Source organism: Hypanus sabinus, chromosome 26 (genome assembly GCF_030144855.1).
Source record: "Hypanus sabinus isolate sHypSab1 chromosome 26, sHypSab1.hap1, whole genome shotgun sequence".
NCBI classification, from domain to species: domain Eukaryota; kingdom Metazoa; phylum Chordata; class Chondrichthyes; order Myliobatiformes; family Dasyatidae; genus Hypanus; species Hypanus sabinus.
The window spans coordinates 47,600,604-47,623,535 of record NC_082731.1 but is presented as its reverse complement, the minus strand read 5'-3'; the positions used below and the strand labels follow the sequence as shown (position 1 = coordinate 47,623,535).

The 22,932-nt window shown below is 42.9% G+C and overlaps 1 protein-coding gene and 1 long non-coding RNA gene across 4 annotated transcripts in view; one reads left to right on the top strand and one right to left on the bottom strand.

The window, feature by feature from the left end:
• Nucleotides 1–591: 591 nt before the first annotated feature.
• LOC132381538 (uncharacterized) lies at nucleotides 592–20,039 on the bottom strand. Its single transcript, XR_009508070.1, has 3 exons — nucleotides 17,633–20,039; nucleotides 2,656–2,795; nucleotides 592–2,545 (listed from the first exon to the last, which is right to left on the bottom strand). It is a non-coding gene; the product is annotated as an uncharacterized LOC132381538 (long non-coding RNA).
• A 398-nt stretch (nucleotides 20,040–20,437) lies between these two features.
• LOC132381542 (mitogen-activated protein kinase-binding protein 1-like) overlaps nucleotides 20,438–22,932 on the top strand; it is a 146,502-nt gene continuing 144,007 nt past the window's right edge. For all 3 annotated transcript variants that reach the window (XM_059951039.1, XM_059951038.1, XM_059951037.1), the window contains exon 1: nucleotides 20,438–20,770. In XM_059951039.1, the coding sequence (XP_059807022.1) occupies nucleotides 20,654–20,770 (117 nt within the window). In that variant the 5' untranslated portion in view covers nucleotides 20,438–20,653. The remainder of the gene's footprint in view (nucleotides 20,771–22,932) is intronic.

The following is a 22,932-nucleotide window of genomic DNA, read 5'->3' as shown; positions in this document are numbered from 1 at the left end:
TGTCTCAGCTCCCTGCAAACTTACTTCTTGCTCCCTCAAAACTCAAAGTCAATTTATTATCAAGTTACGTATGTTACCATAAACTACCTTGAGATTCATTTTCGTCCAAACATAACATAAAGAAATACAATAGATTCTTTATATACTTAGAGATACAGTGCAGAAAAGACCCTTCCAGCCCTTTGAGCTGCACCGCCCAGCAAATCCTAACAATCCTGATGTAACCCTAATCACAGGACAATTTATTCTGACCAATTAACCTATCTGGTACATCTACACTGTGGGAAGAAACCAGAGCAGCGGGAGGAAACCCATGCATTCCATAAGGAGGATGTACAGAGGACACTGGGATTGAACTGTGAATGCCAACACCCTAAACAGAATTGTGTTGTGTTAACCACTGTGCTACTCATAAACAGACAAATAGTAACAATCAATGTAGAAAAGAAGACAAACTGCAAATAAATAATACTGATAAGTTGTAAGTTGTAGAATCAGTTCAGAGTACTGGTGAATGAAGTTATCCACACCAGTTCAGCAGCCTGATGGTTGAAAGTTAATAATTGTTCCTGAACCTGATGGTGTGGTACCTAATGCTTCTGTATCTCCTACCCAATGGTAGTAGTGAGAAGTGAGCACAGCCTGGATGATGGCAGTCTTTGAAAATCAATGCTTGTGGCAGTACCTCAGTGGGGAGGGCTTTGCCTCTGATGGATTTGGCTGTATCCACCTTTTCCATTCCCGGGCATTGATGTTTTCATACCAGGTCATGATACAACCAGTCAGGAGACTCTCCACTGTGCATTCATAGAACCTATGCAAGCTTTCAAGAAAATATACTGTACACCCACTGACCATTCATTTCTCACCTGAATTTGTTAAAAAAAAATTCACCAACTACAGGGTACTTCACTATCAAACCTACCATTATTAATACTGTCAACATAACCTTCTGCCCCTGTAAACCTTCTCTGAACAGGCTATGGCTATTCAGGTCTTACCCTGAACGCCTTGATGAATACTTCCAATCCCTTCTGTCACTGCCACACCATCTTTACAGCTTCCTTTAAAAGTATGGCACCCTGTATAATTTCCTCCATCTCCTTTCTGTCAGGCTCTGTAGACTTCAACATCGTTGCCCACATCACCCTCCTGTAACACTTGAGCATTGCTCAGCTGGCTGGCACTTCCCTTTCTTATCTATTTACTTGCAAATAGGATATCACTCATTATTGTTATTCTTCCACATATGCACTGTTACCATTGATGTCTCCCAAGATTCTCCTCTACTCCCCCTCCTATTTTTAATCCTTAACTATAATAGCCCTCAACAGTGACAGTTTCCACATGAATTGTTGGCATCCATCCTCCCTGTCTCTCTGGACTCCTCCACTATGTAAATTGTTGGTCAGTGCTTGATATTCAGAAATGTCTTCCAACTAAAGTTTGGGCCATTTGAAACCTTCATCCCTATTGGCTATTACAACTACCTCTCTCAGCAACCAGCTTCATCCATTGCCTGCTAACCATCTGAAATGGATCCAGGCAATTCACAGTGCTGCTGCAACATACAAAATTCTGGAGAAACTCTCCAGGTCAGGCAGCATCTATGGAGGGGAATAAATAGTTGATGTCTCCAGACTCTTTGTCAAGTTGTTTTGGGATGAAACTTATCATCTGGACATTCTTATTAGCATTGTCAGTCTAAAATGTTGACTTGTAGTGATGTACTACATACAGAGATAGAAACAATGACACATAGTCGTTACATCATTTCGAGACTAGTTTATTCAAACATTGTGGTGCTGGCTTTTAATCCTTAGCTCCCGCCCTCCCCAGGCGGAAATTACGTCAGAGGTGCATTGCCAAAGTCTCTCCCCGCACGCGGGCTATTTGTGAGCCGGTTCGCCTGCACAGAAAGTGGGTCGCCACAGACTGTTTATTCCCCTCCATAGACGCTGATTGACTTGCTGAGTTTCTCCAATATTTTGTGAGTTGCTCTGGATTTCCAGGATTTGCAACCTCACCCCCAAGTCAGTTATGGTCAAGTTTGTGTTTTCTTTTTCATCTCAGTAATATTGATTGACTTGGCCCTGCTTTGGCCCAGCAGCAACTGGAGTTCTTCATAATATATGATTGCAACTCTTCAGCTAGTCCATTGCTTGTTTTCTAATGAAGTCACTCACCTCAACATACTCCAACACAAAACTTCACCATCCAGGCCATACTCTCTTCTCGTGGCTGCTGTCAGGAAGAAGGTGCAGGAGCCTTGGGTCCTACACCACCAGGTTCAGGAACAGTTATTACCCCTCAACCATCAGCATACTGAACCAGTATGGATAACTTCACTCACTGCAACCTTGAAATAATCACACAACCTATGGACTCACTTTCAAAAACTCTACAACTCATGTTCTCAGTAACATTTATTTATTTTTATATATTTACACATTTGTCTTCTTTTGCACTTTGGTTGTTTTTTAGTTTTTGCTTGTGTGTAGTTTTTCATTGATTCTATTGTATTTCTTTGTTCTACTGTGATTGCCTGCAAGAAAATGAATCTCAGGGTTATATATGGTGACATGCATGTATTTTGATAATAAATTTACTTTGAACTTTGAACTCAGTTGCTTGTTTCCTAATGAAGCCCCTCACCTCAACATACAAATGTTCCCACTCTAAACTCTGGAGTGTCCAGCAGGAGGAGAGATCGCCTGCAAGTGACCTCCAGCTTTTCTTCCAACTTGTGCTTTGCAATGTCCGGTGGTAAAATCTGAGATGGGCTGAACAATGAGCTGGGAAAAGGTAAGCATGATTCATATAACCATATAACAATTACAGCATGGAAACAGGCCATCTTCTAGTCCGTGCCGAATGTTTACTCTCACCTAGTTCCACCAACCTGCACTCAGCCCATAACCCTCCATTCCTTTCCTGTCCATATACCTATCCAATTTTACTTTAAATGACAATACCGAACCTGCCTCTACCACTTCTACTGGAAGCTCGTTCCACACAGCTACTGCTCTCTGAGTAAAGAAATTCCCTTTTGTGTTACCCCTAAACTTTTGCCCCCTAACTCTCAGCTCATGTCCTCTTGTTTGAATCTCCTCTACTCTCAATGAGAAAAGCCTATCCACGTCAACTTTATCTATCCCCCTCATAATTTTAAATACCTCTATCAAGTCCCCCTCAACCTTCTACGCTCCAACGAATAAAGACCTAATAGATTCCAATGATTCTTTGTCACATCGTTCTTGTTTTAATAGCTTCTGAAATTCCTAATGTTCCCATCAACCTTCCCCTGCATTTCTGGCAGAAACTGATGAGATCTCTGAATAGACCTTGTGCATAGCTACTGCTGTTCCCCCGGAAATTTCTGATTTCCTTCATTCAGTGAGTCAGGAAAAGTAACTGGTTCATCTCTTGCTGGTGGAGCAAGCTGAACCAACACTATATAGTGAGAGGAGACGACATCCAAGTGCAATGCACCTGACACTATATAATGTGAGAAAGTGAGGCAGCTGAGTGATACACCTGCTTCTGGGAAAATGGACTTTAATAAAAAAGCACAGAAGTAACCAATCGGCCCCTCTTGTCCTTTGCAACCGTTTAGTAGGATACAACTGATTTTTTTTTAACCTCTGCTCTATAGTCTTGCACTGGCCATCATTCCCTTGGACTCTGCCCACCTTACCCCTCACCTGGTTTTAAACATCACCCACCACTCCCCTCACTTTCTTATTCTGGCTTCTGCCCCCTTCTGTCCCGGGCTTGATCCAAGGCACCAACATAGATGCTGGAAATCCAGAGAAGAATACACAAAATACTGGAGGAACTGAGCAGGTCAGGCAGCATCTATGGAGGAGAATGGGAAGTTGATGTTTCAGGCTGAGGCCCTTCAGCAGGACTGAAGTGGAAAGGAGCAGAAGCCACAGAACTATTTGCCCTGTTAATTGCTCACGATAGCCACATTTAAATTTCAGTAACTTGAATACAACCATATTTCTGTCTTTAAAGATAACCTTTTAATCGCTCATCATTTAAAAGAAATACCTTGCTCTCTTTTTTTTAAATCAAAGTTGATGAACTATTTTTTTTAGAAATTATATCTATCTGGTATGTGAACATTCATCAATATCCCACTGAAGGTTCTCAGCACCCTCATTATTCACACTGCTGTCAAATTGCAATCTTCATCCTATTTCAATAGATTCTTGGTTCTGTTATTACAATTGCTGATGTTGGTTGTGAATAGCTTGGATCCAGCACTGATCTCTGATCCACTCCACCAGTCATAGCTTCTCAAACCAATAACGGCCTGTATATTCTGACTCTCATTATCCAACCCTCAATCCATGTTAGATCTACTTTTATTTAATTGGTTAATATGTTTACAGTATCTGCAATTTTTGCATTTCCCCCTCCCCCTCCCCCCCCTACTTTCAAATCTCTTACTATCTTTCCTTTCGGTTAGTCCTGACGAAGGGTCTCGGCCCGAAACATCGACAGTGCTTCTCCTCTAGATGATGCCTTGCCTGCTGTGTTCCACCAGCATTTTGTGTGTGTTGTTTGAATTTCCAGATTTCCTCATGTTTGTCCAGTATCTGCAGTTGTCTTTGTTCATTCACTGTAATATTCTGACTAATTGCAGCTTCCAGTCAATCACATGAAAGGCTGCTGAGTGGTAGGAGAATTTTGGACCCCATATCTCAGAAAGGATGTGTTGTCATTGGAGGTTCATGAGAATGATTCTGGGAATGGTAAGGGTTAACAGATGAAAAGCGTTTGGCAGTTTGGGCCTGTACTCACTGGAATTTAGAAGAATGCCATATTTTAGAAGAATAGGATGAACGTAAAGAGGATGTTTCCTAAGGTGGGTGTATCCAGAACTAGAGGACACAGCCTCAAAATTGAGGGGCAACCTTTTAGAACAGAGGTAAGAGGAATTTTTTAGCCTTAGTGTACTGAATCTGTGGAATGCTCTGCCACAGTTTGCCAAGTCCGTGTTTATATTTAAGTCGGAAGTTGAGCATTTCCTTATCAGTCAAGGCATCAAAGGATATGGTGAGAAGGCAGGTGTATGGGGTTGAGTGGGATCTGGGATCCACCATGATGGAATGGCAGAGCAGACCCGATGGGCTCAATGGCCTAATTCTGCTCCTATGTCTTCTGGTCTTTTGTATTCAATTTGTTTAATTGTCATTCAATCATATATGGATACAGCCAAATGAGAGAGTGTTACTCCAGAGCCAAGGTGCAAAACACGGTACCAACAGTCACACACAGTACAGACAAGATAGCAAGCACATGTAAGATAACAGTAAAATACACAAAAAAGTCCAGATCCTGTGTCCACGAATGCCACAGAAACCTGCAGTTGACCACGGTATAGCTTGTCTTCTGCCGAGTGAATGCTGGGAGGGCAGCACTGACTCCAGCCTGGATGTGGAGCCACACCAGCCCTGGTCCGGTGGCCATAAACATGTGTCCCTGAAGCTTGGGGCCTGGTCCTCACCAAGATCGAGGCCACGCAGCTCCCCCACTGTCTGTGAATTCAACTTGCAGCATTCCACATTAACGATGTCCAAAAAGAGTTGTGCAATCACAAGAAAAGTGACCCAGCTAACTCACTATTAGACAGCTAACCTCCTTCACACAACGACTCCTCCGAAGCCCCTCTGACACAGCAACACCAAGCCCAGCACCTTCAGTTTCTCCATCAATGAGCAACCCACTGATGGGGTAGACCTGCAGTACTTTAAGTTCCTATTGTTTAGTAGGATCTTGCAATCATAAAAAATAAGTTTTAAAAGGACAGTAGCACCCTTTGTTGACTGCATAGAAGCTGCAGCAATTGAATGTGCAACCATCTCACCAGAAGATATGTGGCTTCATCACCTGGGATGCTGATTACAGTCAGTGACAGTCACTAAACCTGTTGCCCTGTCTTTATTTAATTGTTTTCTGTGGTGAATTATCAAAGGCCCTCTAATACTCTAAATACATTACATCCATTAGTCCCCCTAGTCACAGCCTCAAAAATCTCTAATAGATCCAAACACTAAAGACTATGCAGATGCTCACAATGGCAGAGACCCAGACTCAAACCGCCCTGAGGTTTGCATGTTCTCTGTGGTGCTCTAGATGTGCAGTTTGGTAGGTTAATTCTCTCAGGTGTGTAGGAGTGGGGTGGAATCTGGGGGATATGAGGAATTGATGGGAATGGAGTATCCATAATGAAGGAGAAATGTCTAAGATGGTGAGAGTCTGTAAGAAGGGGGAATGTCTCGGATGGGGAGAGTCTGTAATGAAGGGGGAATGTCTCGGATGGGGAGAGTCTGTAATGAAGGGGGAATGTCTCAGATGGGGAGTCTGCAATGAAGGGGGATTGTCTTGGATGGGGAGAGTCTGTAATGAAGGGGGAATGTCTCGGATGGGGAGAGTCTGTAATGAAGGGGGATTGTCTTGGATGGGGAGAGTCTGTAATGAAGGGGGAATGTCTCGGATGGGGAGAGTCTGTAATGAAGGGGGATGACTTGGATGGGGAGAGTCTGTAATGAAGGGGGATGTTTTGGATGGGGAGAGTCTGTAATGAAGGGGGATGACTTGGATGGGGAGAGTCTGTAATGAAGGGGGATGTCTTGGATGGGGAGAGTCTGTAATGAAGGGGGATGACTTGGATGGGGAGAGTCTAATGAAGGGAGATGACTTGGATGGGGAGAGTCTGTAATGAAGGGGGATGTCTTGGATGGGGAGAGTCTGCAATTTTACGGGAATGTTTTTGGATGGTGACAGTCACTGGCATGCCTTCTTCATGACTGCATTGTGTTGGATCCAGGACAGATCCTTGAAGATGGCGGCTCGCAGGCACTCAAGGTATTTTGCTGCAATGGATTTGTGTTTAAATGAAAATTATAGGAAGGATTAATTTGTTCTGCTTTAACTCCTGGAGTTCTGGAATATCAGGTTCATTAAGTTTATACAAGTGGTTACATGTCTAGGAGATTTGGTCAGTGACTAATATCTTAGCTCCTAACATGCCATATCAAGGTGTTGAAGCTGGAACTGGATGAACTCCTGATTATTTGGGAGGCTTGGGGTTGATGGACAAGACGTACAGGATGGTGGTTGCACCCAAGGTGCAGGACGTGGATAACTGGGTAACCGTCAAGAGGGGAAATGGGATAGGCAACCAGTGCAGAGTACCCCTGTGCCACTCGCCTCAACAACAGGTATACTGCTTTGGATACTGCTGGGGGAGATGCCTGTCAGAGGAAAGCCACACTAGTCAGATCTCTGGCACTGAGTCTGGCTCTGTGGCTTGGAAGAGAGAGGAAGGGAAGAGGTGAATGATGACGATGGGGGATTTAACAGTTAGTGGAACAAAAAGGAGGTTTGATGGATGAGAACACAATTCCTGGATAGTTTGTTGCCTCCCAAGTATCAGGGACATCTTCGATCTAATACATAGCACTCTTAAGTGGGATGGAGCTAGAAGTCGTGGTTCATGTCAGTACCAATGACGTGGATAGGAAGGGTGACAAGGTCTTGCAAAATAAGTTCAGGGAATTGGGTTGTAATTTCAGGATTGCTACCCTTGTCACATGGTAGTGCATTCAGAAATAGGAGGATCTAGGAGTTTAACATGTGGCTAAGGAGATGGTGCAGGAGGGAGGGCTTCAGATTTTTGGATCATTGGGCTCTCTTCCAGGGAAGGTGGGACCTATGCAGGAGAGATGGTTTGTACCTGAACTGGAGAGGGACTAAAATCCTAGCAGGAAGGTTTGCTAGTGCTGTACAGAGGGGGTTTAAACTAGAGTTGCAGAGGGATGGGACCAGAGTGCCAGCACAGATAGTGGAATGGTTATGGAGAAAGATGATGTTGTTAAGCTTACACACAAAGTCATGATTGAGTATAATAGGACTAATTGTCTGAGTTGTGTATGCTGCAAGCAGTATTGTAGGAAAAGCAGATGAGCTCATGGCACAGATCAGTACGTGGTATTATGACATTGTAACCATTAGTAAGATTTATTTGCAGGAGAGGCACTATTAGCAGCTCAACATTCCAAGGTTCTATTGTAGATGTATAGAATGGGAGGGATTAAAGGAGGGGGAGTGGTATCAGGGAAAATGTCACGGTAGTGCTCAGTCAGGCCAGACTGGAGAGCTCATTTAGTGAGGTAGAACTGAAGATTAAGAAAGTTTTGGCCCAAAACGTCAACAGTGCTTCTCCTTATAGATGCTGCCTGGCCTGCTGTGTTCCACCAGCATTTTGTGTGTTTTGCTTGAATTTCCAGCATTTTCGAGCATCTGCAGATTTCCTCGTGTTTGATTAAGAAAGTTATGACCACATTAATGGGATTATATTATAGATCTCAGAATCAGAATCAGTTTTATTATCGCCAGCATGTGACATGAAATTTGCAGATTTAGAAGTACAAATTTGAAGAGAGATCCCAGACTGTTGCAAGAAATATAATGATATGATAGTCAGAGATTTCAACTTTCCACATGTTGTCTGGGACTCCAAAATTGTAAACTAACGAGATGGGATAGAGTTTGTCAAATGTGTTCAGGAGTGTTTCCTTAATCAGTATATAGAAGTCCCAATTATGAGTGCAATACTAGATCTCTTGTTGGGGATTGAGACAGAGCAGGTGACAGAAGTTTGCATAGGATAACACTGCATCTAGTGATCATAATGCCATTAGTTTCAACGGAATTGTGGAAAAGGATAGTTCGGGTCCTTGGGTTGAGATTTCAAATTGGAGAAAGGCCAATTTTGATGGTATCAGAAAGGATCTGGCAAGTGTGGATTGGGTCAGGTTGTTTTCTGGCAAAGGTATACTTGTTAAGTGGGAGGCCTTTGCAAGTGAAATTTTGAGAGTACTGGGTTTGTATGTTTCTGTCAAATTAAATGGCAAGAATAACAAGCTTAGGGAACCTTGGTTTTTGAAAGATGTTGAGGACATAGTTAAGAAAAAGGAGGTACATAGCAGGTATAGGCAGGCAGGAACAAATGAGGTACTTGAGGAAATCAAGAGGGCTTAAAAAAAAGGACATGAGGTTGCTCTAACAGACAAGTTTAGGGAGAATCCCAAGGGCTTTTACAGATATATCAAGTGCAAAAGGATAGCAAGGAACAAAATTGGTCCTCTGGAAGATCAGAGTGCTCATTTATGCATTGAGCCGAAAGAGGTGGAGAGATCCTAAATGGATTCTTTGGATCTGTATTTACTCGGGAGACGGACACGGAGTTGATAGGTGTGGGGCAATGCAATGACAAAGTTATGGACCCTGTACAGATTACAGAGGAGGAGGTGTTTGCTGTCTTAAGGAAAATTGCGGTGGATAAATCCCCAGGGCCTGATAATGTGTTCACTCAGACCCTGTGGGAGGCTAGTACAGAAATAGCGAGTGCCTAGTGGAGAGCTTTAAAACATCCTTAATTATGGGTGAGGTGCTGGAGGTTTGCAAGATAGCTAATGTTGTTCCATTGTTTGAGAGGCTCTAAGAATAAGCTGAGAAATTGTAGGCCAACGACAAGTGGGAAAGTTATTGGAAAGTATTCCAAGGAACCGGATATACAAGTATTTAGATCAACAGGGACCAATTAAGATAGTCAACATGGCTTTGTGCATGATAGATCATGTCTAACCAATTTCATAGAGGTGTTTGAGGAAGTTACCAGGAAAGTTGATGAAGGTAAAGCAGTGGATGTTATCTACGTGAACTTAGCAAGCATTTGACAAGGTCCTCGAGAGGCAAGTTGGAAAGGTTTGGTCAAACACGAGGGAATCTGCAGATGCTGGAAATTCAAAAAACACACACAAAATGCTGGTGGAACATAGCAGGCCAGGCAGCATCTATAAGGAGAAGCACTGTCGTTGCTTCGGGCCGAGACCCTTCGTCCTGACCTGATGCTGCCTGGCCTGCTGTGTTCCACCAGTATTCTGTGTGTGAAGGTTTGGTCACCTGGCATTCAAGATGAGATAGTAAATTGGATTAAACATTGAGAGGATAGACCAGGGTAGTTCTTACACGGTGAGCGGTAGGGCACTGAGGAGGACAGAGGAGCAGAAGGATCTGGGAATACAGGTCCTTAATTCCTCAGAAGTGACATCACAGGTCGATAGTCTTTGATTGTCTTAAATGGTCTTTCCTGCTCTCCTTGTTCTGCTGATAATTATTGAGTCTGTCAAGATGTTCACATTTATTTAAGCTTGATTATTGACACTTGTTTATGAGGAAGGATAAGCAGATGATAGGGCAAAGATGCACTCAGCCAGATGGTTTGAGATGTGTCTATTTTAATGCGAGAAGTATTGTAAGCAAGGTGGGTGAACTTAGAGTGTGGATCAGTACATGGAATTATGATGTGATGACCATTTCAGAGGGATGACTCAGGAGCAGGAATGGCTGCTGAGTGTGCCAGGCTTTAGATGTTTCAAAAAAGACAGGGAGGGAGGCAAAAGAGGTGGGGGAGTGGCATTGCTAATCAGGAATAGTAAAACGGCTGTAGAAAAGGGGGACGTTATGGAGAGATTGTCTACTGAGTCATTATGGGTGGAAATCAGAAACAGGAGGGGGTCAGACCCCGCTTGCAGTACCGTGTTGAATTCTTGTCACCTCACTACAGGAAGGTTATGGATACTACAGAGAATTCAGAGGAGATTTACAAAGATGTTGCCTGGATTGGAGAGCATGCCTTCTGAGAATAGGTTGAGTGAACTTGGGCATTTCTCCCTGGAGTGACGGAGGGTAAGAGGTGACCTGATAGAGGTGGATAAGATGATGCGAGGCATTGATTGTGTGGATAGACAGAGGCTTCTTCCCAGGGCTGAAATGGCTAACACAAGGGGGCATAGTTTTAAGGTGCTTGGATGTAGGTACAAGGGGGACGTCAGAGATACGTGTTTCACACAGAGAATGGTGGGTGTGTGGAATGTACTGCCAGTGATGGTGGTAGAGGCAGATTAAATAGGGTCTTTTAAGAGACACTTAAATAGGTACATGGAGCTTAGAAAAATAGAGGGCTATGCGGTAGGAAAATTCTAGGCAGTTTCTACAGTAGATTTCATGGTTGGTACAGCAATGTGGGCTGAAGGGCCTGTAATGTGCTGTAGATTTTTATGTTTCTATTGAATGTTCTGTTAATTGTTGATTGCTTATGGTTGTTTGCACCATTGTCTTGCTGTTTGCTATTGTGTTGTCTGGTATTGTCCTGTGTTTTATGCTTGGTACCGAAGCACAATCAATTCTGGTATGTTTCACATACTAGCAATAAAGTGACTCTGATTCATTCTGATAGGTTTGTAAAGAAAGCTTTTGGCACATTGGCTTTCATAAATCAAGGTTTAGAGTAGTGAGATGGGATGTTATGTTGAGATTGTATAAGATGTTGGTGAGGCTTAATTTGGTGTGGTGGTGGTTAACATCCGTCTATCTTGAAGGACAATGGCTGATGATGATCATCGTTACAAGCCTGGGCAGAAGGTATGAAGATCCTGTGATGCCCAGTCATCAAGATCCCCCTCTCGGCCTCACCAGCGTAGTCCAAAGGAAGACTAATGAAGCAATACACTTGGTACCAGCTTGGCCGCAGGAACTGCCCGAAGGATGTTCAAAGACATGCAGCCGCCTTAGGGGCTCCACTCTGGACTTGCTGTCTGAATTTGCTCCTGTAGACTTCATCTCTCCTGAGGCAGCCCATAAGGCAGTGGGGCTATTTACCATTAGCTAGGGATCTGGTTCACGAGCTCCAGTGCGTGTTCACACACAGGTGGACCTGCATGCTATGTGTGCAGGGGCCAGAACTCCTCCCTGTCCTCTGTAGTTCAGCCTGAGTCCAAAAGGAGTTCAGTTTCCGTGTGTCGCCAGCAAGGAGACACTACATGAGGTTTGCCGTTGTGGAGAAGCTATACACTGGCAGGGAGAGACTTACACATTCAGCTCTCCTTTTTGCAAGACTGCTAGCCAGCGGTGGAAGCTGCAAGTGAGAGTGACACTACCATATGAGATGCTTCACAACAACCATTTTGACACCAATTTGTATTGTGTCTTGTTTTGGTCACCTACCTACAGGAAAGATGTAAATAATATTGAAAGAGTACAGAGAAAATTTACTAAGATGATTCCAGGACTTGAGGACCTGAGATATAGGGAAAGGTTGAATAGGTTAGGACTTATTCCCCAGAACATTGAATACTGAGGGGTAATTTGCTGATGACACCACTGTTGTTTGTCTGAACCAAGGGTGGTGATAATTCAGCATATAGGAAGCTGTGTGGTGCCTCATCAACAACCTCTCAATCACTGTCAGCAAGTCCAACAAGCTGAGTATTGACTTATAAAATAAAAACAAATACAAAAAACGCTGACATTTGAACATCAAACTGAGTCTGTAGGAAGAGAGACTGCGATACTGTTTCAGATTGAGGAGCCTTGGTTGGAACTGGAAGATCAATAAACAACACACACAAACTGACGAAAAGCTCAACATGCCAGGCAGCGTCTGTAGAAATGAATAAACAATGGTTGTTTTGGGCTCAAGACATTTTGGGTAGAGAACAAAACCTTGATAAGACGGAAGGAAGTTAAGAGAGGGGAAAGTCTCTCATGGAATCCATGTACCAGTTCTTATCAGGGGAATCAGAGGTATAGAGGGCCAGCAGCTTTAAATTCCTTGGTGTGCATAATTTGTTACTCAATTAGCAGTAGATTGTCTTTTTTTTAATATACCTTTTTAAAACTTCAGCTAATTTGGACAGCTGCTTAATTGGGCCAAAATGTACTGGATGTGCCCCATTTAACTGGAATCTTACATGAGGAATCTTGCAACAACATTCTCCAAGGAGCTCATCTGCAGGACCAAGAGGAAACTGATCTGCTTACTCTGCTTTGCTCCAGAGCAAGAGCACTTTGCCTCTGTCACTGAGCTACAGCACAGAGACAGTGCTTTTAAAAGCTCAGAGACCATTGTCAATTTGTTCACCAGAAAACTACCCCAATGCAAGGCATAAACCCCTCACCAAACACTTCCGTGAAAAAAAATCCTGGATAACTTTCCACATCTCTAAACTACCTCTCAGTGTTGACAGACATTGAGGATGGAATTTGTTATCACCTCCAGTGTACCAGCACAGATTTTGAATGTTTAAGGTAGTGAAATGAGGAGTGTGGTAGAACAAAGGGATCTGGGAATACAGGTCCATAATTCCTTGAAAGTGGCAGCACAGATAGATAGGGTCATAAAGAAAGCTTTGACACATTGGCCATCACAAATCAAAATACTAAGTAGAGAGTTAGGATGTTACGTTGATATATAAAATGTTGGTAAGACCTAATTTGGAGTATTATGTTCAGTTCTAGTCAGTTAACTACAGAAAAGCTATCAATATGATAGAAGAGTACAGAGAAAATTTACAGGAATGTTTGCAGGACTTGAGGTTCTGAATAATAGGGAACGATTGAATAGGTTAGGACATTATTCCCTGGAGCATAGGAGAATGAGGGGAGACTGAGCTATACAAAATTATGACAGGTACAGAGAGAGTACTGTAAATGCAAGCAGGCTTTTTCCATTGAGGTTGCTGAGACTAGAACTAAAGGTCACAGGGGAAAGGTGAAATGTTTAAGGGGAACATGAGGGGGAACTTCTTCACTCAGAGGGTGGTGAAAATGTGGAATGAGCTGCCAGCAGAAATGGTGGATGCAGGTTTGATTTCAACATTTAAGAGAATTTTGTTTAAGTACATGCATGGGAAGAATATGGAGGGCTATGATCTGGGTGCGGGTTGATGGGTTTAGGCAGAATAACAGTTGTAGCATTTATAAGATTTGTAAATGATGGTGAAATTCAAGGAATTTTTTTCTATTGCAAAGAACTGCCTGAAACAAGCAAAGACCGAGATATATTTAATGTTTTGTCTTCATATCTGGAAACAGATTTATCTTGGAGGAATGGTGTTGACATTTATATGGGTGGTGCCCCATCCATGAGGGGTTTTGTTTCTTTTGTTTAAAAAAAATCCTGATGTCACAACACACTGCTTTCTTCACATATTGGTGCTGATGTCAAAAGGAGGTGAAATGAAAAAAGTTCTGGATTATGCTACAAAAATGGTTAACTTTACTAAACAAAGATCAGTTCACTTGAGAATTTTTTTAAAACTGTATGAAAACTTGAACAAATAGTACACCAATCTCCTGCTACATACAGAAATTCAGTGGCTTAGCAGAGGAAGAGTTCTCAACAGGATGTTTGAGCCAAAAAATAAATTGCAGGAGTAATTTCAAGAAAATAGTAGGTCAGATTTTGCTGAGTGCTTTTAAGGTAAAGAATAGCTGCAGAAACTAGCCTACTTGGCAGATATTTTTCATCATATGAATCAGTTGAACAAGTCTCTGCAAGGCCCTGGAAAAAATGTTTTGACTTCAAGTGAAAAGGAAATGGAATCTTTGGAAAAATCAGGACCTAGGTCAGGATGTCGTTCATTGACTATAGCTCAGCATTTAACAGCCTCATTCCCACAGTCCTGATTGAGAAGTTGCAGAATCTGGGCCTCTGTTCCTCCCTCTGCAATTGGATCCTTGACTCCTAACTGGAAGACCACAATCTGTGTGGATTGGTGATAACACATCTCCTTGCTGACGATCAACACTGGCGCACTTCAGGAGTGTGTGCTTAGTCAACTGCTCTACTCTCTATATTCGCAGGACTGTGTGGCTAGGCATAGTTCAAATACCATCTATAAATTTGCTAATGATACAAACATTATTGGTAGAATCTCAGATGGAAACGAGAGGGCGTACATGAGTAAAATATACCAACTAGTGGAGTGGTGTCACAGCAACAACCTTGCACTCAACGTCAGTAAGACAAAAGAGCTGATTGTGGATTTCAGGAAGGGTAAGACGAGGGAAAACATACCAATCCTCATAGAGGGATCAGAAGTGGGGAGAGTGAGCAGTTTCAAGTTCTTGGGTATCAACACGTACAAACAAGCTGGATGAACTCTGGTTGGGCAGCATCCGTTGAAATGAGCCAAAATCGGGTATCAAGATCTCTGAGGATCTAACCTGGTCCCAACATATTGATGTAGTTATAAAAATGGCAAGACAGGGGCTGTACTTCATTAGGAATTTGAAGAGATCTGTTATGTCAACAAATCCTGAAAAACTTCTATAGATGTACCGTGGAGAGCATTCTGACAAGCTGCATCATTGTGTGGTATGGGAAGGGGGGCTACTGCACAGCACCAAAAAAAGCTGCAAAGGGTTGTAAGTCTAGTCATAGAACAGAAAACCTACAGCACAATACAAACCCTTCCGCCCACAAAACTGTGCTGAACATGTCCTTATCTTAGAACTACCTATAGGGCTTACCTATAGCCCTCTATTTTTCTAAGCTCCATGTACCTATCCAGGAGCCTCTTTAAAGACCCTGTTGTGTCCACTGTCACCAGCAGCCCATTCCATGCACTCACCATTCTCTGAGTGAAAAAAACATACCCCTGGCATCTCCTCTGTACCTACTTCCAAGAATCTTAAAACTGTGCCCTGTCGTGCTAGCCATTTCAACCCTGCGAAATGTCTCTGACTATCCATAAGATCAATCCCTCTCATTATCTTGTACACCTCTATCAGGTCAACTCTCACTCTCCATCACTCCATGGAGAAAAGGCCATGTTCACTCAACTTATTCTTATAAGGCATGCTCCCCAATCCAGGTAACATCCTTGTAAATCTCCTCTGCACCTTTCCTATGGCTTCCACATCCTTCCTGTAGTGAGGTGACCAGAATTGAGCACAGTACTCCAAGTGGGTCCTATATAGCTGCAACATTACCTCTCAGCTCTTAAATTCAATCCCACTTTTGATGAAGGCAAATACACCCTATGCCTTCTTCTTCATCCAGGTCATTTATAAAAATCACAAAGAGAAGAGGTCCTAGAACAGATCCCTGAGGCACACCACTGGTCACTGACGTCCATGCAGAATATGACCCATCTACAACCACTGTTTGCCTCCGTGGGAAGCCAGTTCTGGATCCACAAAGCAATGTCCTCTTGGATCCCAGGCCTCCTTACTTTCTCAATAAGCCTTGCACACCTTATCAAATGCTTTGCTGAAATCCATATACACTACATCTATGGCTCTACCTTCATTAGTGTGTTTAGTCACATCCTCACATTCAGTCAGCTCCATCTTGGGTACTAGCCCACAAAGTACCCAGGATATCTTCAGGGAGTGGTGTCTCAGAAAGGCAACTTCCATTATTAAGGACCTCCAGCACCCAAGGCATGCCCTTTTCTCAGTGTTACCATCAGGTTAGAGGCACAGACTCAGCGATTCAGGAACAGCTTTTTTCCCTCTGCCATCCAATTCCTAAATGGACATTGAACCCTTGGACACTACCTCACATTTTTTAATACACGGTATTTCTGTTTTTTGCACTTTTTTAAATTATTCAACATACATGTACTGTAATTGATTTACTTATTTATTTTTTTCTCTTCTATATTATGTACTGCATTAAACTGTCAGATGTCAACGATAATAAATTTGATTCTAATTCAAAAAGAAATCTTAATATTTCTACTGCTGCTTGAGCTTGATAGTGGGGAAGAATATCAGAAAGTCTCAAGTCTTATTGAAAACTACCTGGAAGAAATACAGAACAAAATTGAACAGTATCTTTCCTTCCTTTCAATACAAGTGTATGACTGGGTGAGGGATCCTTTCTCTGAATCTTCTGCTCAGCCTGAGAACCTGACTTTGAGAAATTTGTGAGTTGCAGTCTGATTGTGCACTCAAGATGAGATTTACTTATCTGCCCCAGGACAAGTTCAGGATTTCATTGAAAGAAGAGTATCCTGCCATTCATAGGAAAGCAATGGATATTTTGCCACAGTTTTCAACTTCTAACATGTGTGAACAAGTTTTTTTCTTGTTTAACAAGCATCAAAAGCAACGATAGAAATAATATCATTTCAGTTGAAGATGAAATCCGTGTATGCTTATCTTAAATTTGACCCAGAATTGAGTATTTGTGCAGCATAAAACAAACACAGATTTCATGTGCTAGGCCTATATTTGGATCTGATCATGTCACTTAGTAAAAAAGTTTTTCAAAGTATTGTATGAAATTGTGTCTCGGGCTGTATTTTTATTCAAATTACTTTGGCTTATGGTTTTTAGTGATCTTACTCTTTAACATTGTCAATAAATTTTCATGCTGTAAGTAACATTAATAAAAATCAATTTAAAACTTTTATTTACATTTAATCTAGGAGCCTACCTATAGAAAAATTAAATCCCATGTTGGCTTAAGTCAGTTATTTAACAGAAATTTATTATGTTTGCCTTATGAATTTTTAAAATTTATGAAAGGGGAAGAAAGAGATTAATTTCAAGAAAGGCGAGCTAACTACCTGTGTTTTTCAAGAAAGGTTGGCTAAAACTTCATTCTTTACTAAAAAGATCATTGACAATTGTTTTTGGATTATTATTTCTACAATTTACTGATCACCCTAAGTTACCGTGAGCTTAAGATATAATACTTTTTACAGAAAGGTTACTCCAGGGCAAAAAGGTTGAGAAAGGGTTCGCTGCAGCAACTCACCAAGACTCCTGAGACAGTACCTTCCAAATACACGACCTCAGTCAGCGAGAGAAGGATAAGTAGCATCAGCATGGGGAACACCACCAACTGGAAGTTGCTCTCTGACCCACAACATCACTGGCCTTACGAATGAGTTTGTTGATTCTGTTGGTATCTGCTACCCTCAGCCTGCTGCCCCAGCACACAACAGCAAACCTGATAGCACTGGCCACCACAGCCTCATAGAACATCCTCAGCATCTTCCGGCAGATGTTAAAGGACCTCAGTCTCCTCAGGAAATAGAGACGGCTCTGACCCTTCTTGTAGACAGCCTCAGTGTTCTTTGACCAGTCCAGTTTATTGTCAATTCGTGTCCCAGGTATTTGTAATCCTCCACCATGTCCATACTGACCCCTTGAATGGAAACAGGGGTCACCAGTGCCTTAGCCCTCCTCAGGTCCACCACCAGCTCCTTAGTCTTTTTCACATTAAGCTGCAGATGATTCTGCTCGCACCATGTGACAAAGTTTTCCACCGTAGCCCTGTACTCAGCCTCATCTCCCTTGCTGATGCATCCAACTATGGCTGAGTCATCAGAAAACTTCTGAAGATGGCAGTAGTTGAAGTCCGAGGTGTAGATGGTGAAGAGAAAGGGAGACAGGACAGTCCCCTGTGGAGCCCCAGTGCTGCTGATCACTCTGTCTGAATTGGGTCCTGATTTGGGGATTCCATTGGAAACCAACAATTCCTCTCATAAATTCAAGAGATTCTGCAAATGCTGGAAATCCGAAGGAACAAATTCAAACTACTGGAGGAACTCAGCAAGTCAGACCCTTAAAATGAAGGGTTTTGGGTCCAAAAAGTCAACTCTTTATTATAAGCACAGATAGCGAGCAGTCAGACTGTCAGGAAGGGCAGACGGATGATAGGACAAAATTGCAACAGCAGGGTGAGTACCAGTACATTAGGAATGCAAAACCAAAAAGGGTAGCAAGTACAGTACTCTTGTTATATTTCAATGCACGGAGTATAAGCAATAAAATGGGTGATCTTGTTGCACTATTATTGTGGCCATCACTGAATTGTGGCTGAAGGATGGCCATATTTGGAAGCTGAATGTCCAGGGTTACACATTGTATTGGAAGGATAGGAAGGTAGGCAGATGGGGTGATGTGGCTGTGCTGGTAAAGAATGGCATCAAATCAGTAGAAAGGATTGGAAGATGTTGAACCCTTGTGGATTGAATTAAGAAGCTGCAAGGGTAAAACGATCCTGATGGCAGTTATATACAGGCCTCCCAGCAGTAGCTGGATTGTGGACCACAGATTAGAATGAGAAATGGAAAAGGCTTGTCAACAGAGATTTCAACATGCAGGTCAATTGGGAAAATCAGGTTGGAAATGGATCTCAAGAGACTGAGTTTGTTGAATACCTACGAGATGGCTTTTTAGAGCAGTTTGCCATTGAGCCTACTAGGGGATCAGCTAAACTGTATTGGGTGTTATATAATGAACCAGAGTCAAGGTTAGAGCATTTGCTGATTGGTAGGAAGCAGTGAGTGGGAATAAAAGGATCCTTTCTGGAACCTCCAGAGGAGGTTCACAGGGATGATTCTGGGAATGAAATATAGTATGAGAAACATTTGATGGCTCTGTGTCTACTTATTGGAGTCTAAACGGATGAGGGAAATCGCATTGAAACCTTTCAAATGTTGAAAGGCCTAGACAGAGGATGTTTCTTATGGTGGGGGGAGTCTAGGACAAAAGGGCACAGCCTCAGGATAGATGGGGTATCCATTTAAAACAGATGCGAAGAAATTTCTTTCATCAAAGGTGGTGAATTTATTACCACAAGCAGCTATGGAAGCAGGTCCTTGGTCAGATTTAAGGCAGAGTTTGATAGTATCTTGATTGGACACGCATCAAATGTTACGGAGAGAAGACTAGGGAGTGGGGCTGAGGAGAGTTAACAAGGATCAGCCATGAATGAATGGCGGAGCAGCCTCGACGGGCCAAACCGCCTAATTCTACTCCTACGTCTTATGTTCTTATAATTTAGTGTGTGTTACCAATAATTCCTCTTCCACTACCCCCCCCCCCCCCAGATTCCAGCAATCGGGTTAGGATCTGTGTCTTCATGAACAACTAAATGTTTCAACCCGCGAAGCCCACGTCGATTCGAAGAATAAGAAAATCATCTGCCCACCTCATCGAGCATCAGTTGTCCTGTGTGTGACAGAGTTTACAAATCTCACACAGGCCTCCCCACTCACCCCGGAACTCGAGTTGAAAACATCTGCAGAGCATCAATGCTCAATTTAAATTAAATTACGTGCGTCCTTCCTGCCGTTTGTACTCCCCCAAACACAGGAGCAGAATTAATACTGCATTGGCACATGTTGTATGTAAAGATTCCCATACAAAGACTGACCAAGCAAAAGGTACAAAAATATAACTGTAAGAAGATAGCCGGTTAAAAGAATGTGAAACATAAGCTGCAAAGTTACATGAGTTTTGGCTTGTCGATAGCGTTCATTGGCTCAGTCTTCTGCCAGTCATTCTTGCTTTATTCAATAACTAGAGCCTGAGGGTTGACGTTAATAGTTCTGCGAATCGATCCGTACTTCGGAAAGTCGTGAAGAAGGCGTGGTCTTAAATACCCTTTCTGAAGTTTATTGGTTAAGAAGGTTGCCAATCCCTATTCAATCCAATCACCAGGCAAAAACGTATCCCCCGGTGAAGAGGATCTCGAGGGGATTGGGCAGGCCGTCGTTCAATCACTCTCGGTGATCCAATCGCCTGCAGCCGATTGAGTTTGAATCGGGTCCACGCGCTGTGCCGCGAGCGAGGGTAGCCGTTGGAGGCTGGAATTTAAATCTCAGTTCGTGAGTGTGAGGTATTCTTCCGAGTAAATAAACAGCAACGAAAGTCTTCGAATCTGTCAGAGCGGCGCCCGAAGACGGGCAGCTTCTGAGGAGTTTTTGTTTTACTGTCGTTCGGAAGTTTTGCCAAGCGAGGCCTCCGGAGGCAGCGGGATTGCCAGATGGCGACGGCCGGGGAGAGTAGCAGTATCACCAGCCGCATTAGGAACCTGTTGCGCTCGCCACCGGCCCTCAACCTCAGGAGGTCCCGACCGGCGGCCAGGGATGTCTCGGAGCGGGTAAGGTGGAGGGTCGGACGGACAGGGGTGGTTAAGGGCTGTGGTCGGGGAGTGTACACTTCTGGAGGCTGTTGTGGGTGTGATTTTTGGGGAACACTGGCAGCTGGGCTACGAGGTGGTGTTTTTGCCCGTGCCCGCGCGAGTTGTGCGCGTGTTGTCCGCGTGCACGATATGCCTCTGCGCTACCTGCGCGTGTGCACGTGCTGTCTGCGTGCGCGCAAACAATATCAAGCTGGATGGAAAAAGCTTCTCGACTACATAAAAGATGATAGGGAGATGAGAGTGGATTTAGGATTGCTGGAAAATGAGGCCGGAGAAATAATACGTGGAAATTCAAGCAACACATGCAAAATGCTGGTGGAACACAACAGGCCAGGCAGCATCTATAAGGAGAAGCTCTGTCAGGACGAAGGGTCTCGGCCCGAAACGTCAGCAATGCTTCTCCTTAATAGATGCTGCCTGGCCTGCTGTGTTCCACCAGCATTTTGTGTGCGTTGCCGGAGAAATAATAACGGGGGACAAGGAGATGGCATATCAACTAAATCGGTCTTCACTGTGGAAGACACTAGCAGTGTTCCAGATGTTATAGGACTTCAGGGAAGAGGAGTGGGTACAGTTACAATTATAAGAGGGAAGGTGCCTAAAAAGCTGAAGGAAGTAGCGCTAGTGATTATGGAAGCATTAGTAATGATCTTTCAAAAATCATTGGATTCTAGCATGGTGAAAGAGGACTGGAAAATTGCAAATGTCACTCCAGTCTTTAAGAAAGTAAGAAAGCAGCAGAAAGGGAATTATAGACCAGTTAGCCTGACAGTGTTTGGGAAGATGTTGGAGTCAGTTGTTAAGGATGAAGTTGTGAAGTACTAGTGATAAAGGACAACATAGGACAAAGTCAGCATGATTTCCTTGAGGGAAAATCGTGCCTGACAAATCTGTTGGAATTATTTGAGGAGATTACAAGTAGGATAGATAAAGGGGATGCAGTGGATGTTGTACATTTGGATTTTGCGAAGGCCTTTCACAAGGTGCTACACATAAGGCGGCTTTCCAAGTTATGGGCCCGTGGTGTGTCAGGAAAGTTACTGGCGTGGTTAGAGCATTGGCTGATTGGGAGGAGGCAGTGAGTGGGAATAAAAGGATCAAAGAGTTTCATAAGGATGATTCTGGGAATGAAAGGGTTATTATATGAGGAATGTATAATGGCTCTGGATCTGTACTCGCTGGAATTTAGAAGGATGAGGGTGGATCTCATTGTAACCTTTCAAATGTTTGCAGATAATATGAAGATAGTGAAAGGGCAGGTAGTGTTGAGGAAACAGTCTGCAGAAGGACTTAGATTTGATTAATTGACTTTATTACTTGCGTCCTTCATATATATGAGTAAAAAATATTTATGTTGCATCTGTTTAAGTGCTTGATGTGAAATTTATAGTAATTTGTAATAAATAGTATGTACAACAGGACAGTTAATATAACTTAGAAATACAGTTGTGTCAGCATGAGTTAATCATTCTGTTGACCTAGTGCAGGGGTCGGCAACGTTTACCACTGAAAGAGCCAATATGGACCCATTTCCCACAGAAAAGAAAACACTGGGAGCCACAAAATGAAATAACACTGCATACAACGGGGTTTTTTTTTTGCCTTTATGCTATGTATAAACAAACTATAATGTGTTACATTTATGAAATTGATGAACTCCTGCAGAGAAAACGAAATTACATTTCTGCATGCAACAAAAACATTTTGAACTCCGAAAAAAAAGACGTTGTGTTGAAGGTTACTACATAGGTAGCCTACCTTGGATCGAAGAATTAAAAGAAAGCGCGCACTGGCGGGTGTCAGGCATTGGCAGTGGTGATGTATATTAATAGCGATAAAAAACACGTTTTAGCGGTGTGCTACACGCAGCGCTAAAATAAAGACTGCAGTCAAAGGTAACTTTATTCGAACTAAACAGCCTTGCTTTAAAGCCTCCCTCAACCCACCCCCAGTGGGCGCGGATGCTCCAAAAGACACGTACTCACAAACCCCCGTAGGCTATCTCCCTTAGCCTGAACGCTGGCTAATTGTGAGCCGGTTCGGATGTGCCAGGAAACGGTGCCTCCGCAAAGTTTTCAGATTGTACAAGATCACCATAATCTTCAAATTTCGAATTACAT